Raw genomic sequence first — 3745 nt, 5'->3', positions numbered from 1 at the left:
AAAGTGTGTTTTTTATATATATTTCCTTAAATGTTTGTGCCAGAGCAACTGTCATTTTTGAAATATATGATCACAATATGCTTATTTTTAACACACAAAAAACATTATATATATGTTTAATTGTAACAACACAAAAAGTGAACATTTTGACGTTTTACTATTTTTTATTTAACAAAAATGCTTTATTTATTTTTAGGTGAATACATTCTTTAATTTTAGTAGCATAGTGCAGAAGTGCAGTCACTTAAACTCAATGCATTATGGGAGATGCGGTCCAAAAACTGATGCTGATGCTGGACAGACTTGCATCTCTGAGCTTCATTATTTTGTTCATTTTATCCACGGTCTGACACCGGATCCCACGGGAAGCTAAACGCTAAACACAAACTTTAGTTTTTATTTTTGTTGGAACTGTGAGACTTTGAGCCAAATCACAACAAAAAAGTGAGGATGTTAACAACTTCTGATTGGTCAGACTGATGAGATGATCCAAGAATGATTGGTGGAGACAGTTGGAGGGGGGGAGCTTTTCCAAAGAAACAGCTAGCTGTGGCTAAATCGCAGGACCGTCATTCTTATTCAAAAGTCTTTATTGGAATCAAATAAACACACAAAAAAGTATTTTATGGTCTTTTATATTTCTAACTATTCCGTGTTTTCACAGGGCCGGTTTGGATTAAAACAGAGCTGATCTCCTGGTGATTGGAAATGTTTGTAAATCTGTGAAAATGAATAATTTCCCGTGGCACACCTGAGCATCTTTCACGGCACGCTAGTGCGCCGCGGCACACTGGTTGAAAAAACACTGAACTAATACATCATCTTGATTCCTGTGCCATGTACCTGTAACTATAATGCTAGAAAAACAAATCCCTTCTTCAAATGTCATCTAAAGGCTTTCACTGAAGAGTGAATGAACAAATCTATTAAAGTCAAAACCCTTCCTCTCACCATACAATATCTACAATTGTAGATGTTTAATAAATGGTTTCCTCCAAACATATTTCTTTATACAACCTTAATTGATGATTGTCTTTGTGCAACTTAATTCCATTATTTAAAAGGTACCAAACTCTAAATCAACTGTTTTTGGCTGTTGACCTCTATAAATGGGTCTTTAAAAGTGTTGTCTGTTGGTCATTGCCAAATTTTTGACAAATTAAAATAAACTTGTTAGATTCATGAAAATATAGTCCAAACCCGTCTATGTGCTGCCCCCTAAAGGTTGAATTGAGGTATTACAGTTGAATTTTGTGATTGGTAAAACAATGAAAGTTTCACAAATCTTATGCCATGTTCAGCAGTGGGCTGCACAGTGGCCCAGTGGTTAGCGCTCTTGCCTCTCAGCGAGAAGGCCCCGGTCTGAATCCTGGCTGGGGGATTTGGGACCTTTCTGTGTGGAGTTTGTATGTTCTCCCCGTGCATGCGTGGGTTTTCACCGGGGACTTTGGCTTCCTCCAAAAACATGCCTCATAGGTTAGCAGCCGGGTTAGGCTCAGGCACCCCTGTGACCCCGAAAGGGGCGAAGCGGTCAGGAAAATGAATGAAATGAATGATCAGCAGCTCCAGTGATGAAAACAGTCCTGCTCTCAGCCCCACCCCTCTGACTGGATTTTCACATTTCAGCTGTGGGTGGAGTCAGCCTCCAACTTTATTCCAAGAATGATCATTTTCTACATTTAGAATATTTTTGTTTCTTTATTGCATCTTTAAAACTGGGTCAGTTTTAGCACATTTACTGTTTACATTTCTTATTTATCTTGTTACATTCATTGACCTGAAACTGTAGATGTCATTTTCATGCTTTTTTTTTTAATGACAATAAGTTCTTCAGAGTTACTAGGATAAAAAGTATTTCAGCCTAACAATTCAGTTTTCATTATGAATATTTCTTGTATCTTTCCAAATTCCCCAGCCACTTTAGGTAATTCAAGTTTATAATATGAAAAAGCTTCCTTGTATTAGATTTTGCTCATAATTTCATACTTTAATTGGAACAAAGGGTTCAAGAGGAAAAAAAAACTGAAGACAAGAATCCATGCCAAGAAGGAAGTCATGAAATTTATTAGAAATAACAAGCAGCTTTGTTGACACAAAAGTGTCTCTAAATGGCTGCTTGACAATCACTTTTAAGGCCTAAGACTCAAAATGTCCGCCTGAACTTTTCTGCTAATTTTGACTATGAAAGGGTCAGAGAATGTCCTACAAATGCGTGTATTTGCCTCTATTTCCAGAAGACATTGAATTTTCAATATATATAATCATTATTTTACAATTTATTTTATTTCATAATAGTGTTAGATCAATTTAAATGGTAAAAAACACAAAATGGAGATGTTATTTTTAGAGTTTTTAGTGAGAAAAACAGTGCAAATGTACATGAACAACATATATTACTGGATTGTCAAATGTGTTGATTGAAAGACACACAAACCCCCAAAATTTCAGAGAAGACAGAACTTTGTGTCAGACCAAATGCAGATGAGTGTCAAAAAAGTTCATTTTTGATCACTGAAACGGCTGCGCAGCCATCCCACTGCAGAGGTCACACCGGCCCCGACAGTTCCTCCGACAGCGGCCACAGCTGCACTGGCAGAGGTTGACAGACCAGCAGCACCTACAAAACATGAAGAAACATTCATGGTCCTGCTAAACACTACTGCAGAAACCTTAGTGGTAACGATCAAACCCTGCCTGGTCTCCTGTCATTGATTGCTGCTTAGTAGCTGACGTGGGTTTTTTCTGATTTTGGATGAACACACCTGATCCAGGAAACCAGCAGTGAGCAGATATGGAGGTAACTGTACTGTTGTCCTGATGTGAACCACAGACTGTCTGTAAAAGCTCTACACAGTGTTTAGCGTGTTGGTGACTGAAGTGACAAGCGTTGTACATGCAGCTGACATCATTTTTGCATACATTACTCTTATTAATGCTCTTGAGCAACTCATTCATGAACAATACTTTGCATCCAAATAGAAGGCGCACTTAAAAGCTGTTTTTTTCCTTTAAAAATGGGCCTTTTAATCCAAAGTGCTTTTATGCATTAATTATGGTTGTGCTTACTGGTGTCAAAGTGATTTGAGAGGTAGGTGGGGCTCTGTCAAAATGTTATTGTGAATATGCTAACGAGGCTAATGTGTAGCGTGTCATACGTGTGTTTTTAATGTGTTTACCAACAAGGTTGGGAGTTAGCATAGTCAGAGTAACATTTGTTTTACCGCAATTAGTCTGTTTTTTTTACATGTTGGAAACAAGGTTAGAGGTTTGAGAATCCAGTAACATGGCTAATGCTTTTAATGTGGCTAACATGTAGCATGTTAGTTCTAGAATTACAGTTAAACTCTGACTGACAGACTTACATTCAACTCTTTAGTCCTGTTTAATGCACCTTATGGTTTGGTGCACCTTATATATATATATATATATATATATCTGTATGACCTAAATATGAACGTTTTTTTAAGCCATAATTCAAAATATTATGCAATTCTCAATTAACGATTCAATATGTAATCCAGACTTGCAATATGAAAATTCATTTTGGAATTAAGAATTCAATATGCAAAATTACAATTCAATATGACAATTTTAAAAAAATAATTTAAAAAAAAAACAAAATCAATTGCATTTTAATGGGATTTTGATGTTACTTTTCACATGGCTATGCATTTTACAATTCCATTTGCCATTTGATAATTCATTTTTAAAATACATTTTGTATTGTGAAACAGTGGATGTTGTT

The 3745-nt window shown here is 36.2% G+C and overlaps 1 protein-coding gene across 1 annotated transcript in view; it reads right to left on the bottom strand.

The window, feature by feature from the left end:
- Nucleotides 1–1972: 1972 nt before the first annotated feature.
- Nucleotides 1973–3745, bottom strand: part of LOC112144874 (interferon alpha-inducible protein 27-like protein 2A) — a gene marked incomplete at its 5' end in the record, with an annotated part of 6039 nt that continues 4266 nt past the window's right edge. The window contains 1 exon segment of the mRNA XM_024269721.2: nucleotides 1973–2617. Coding sequence (XP_024125489.1) covers nucleotides 2499–2617 — 119 coding nt within the window.

The sequence above is a fragment of the Oryzias melastigma genome, linkage group LG22, assembly GCF_002922805.2.
Source record: "Oryzias melastigma strain HK-1 linkage group LG22, ASM292280v2, whole genome shotgun sequence".
NCBI classification, from domain to species: domain Eukaryota; kingdom Metazoa; phylum Chordata; class Actinopteri; order Beloniformes; family Adrianichthyidae; genus Oryzias; species Oryzias melastigma.
The sequence above is the reverse complement of the archived record's forward strand: the minus strand, read 5'-3'. Positions and strand labels throughout refer to the sequence as shown.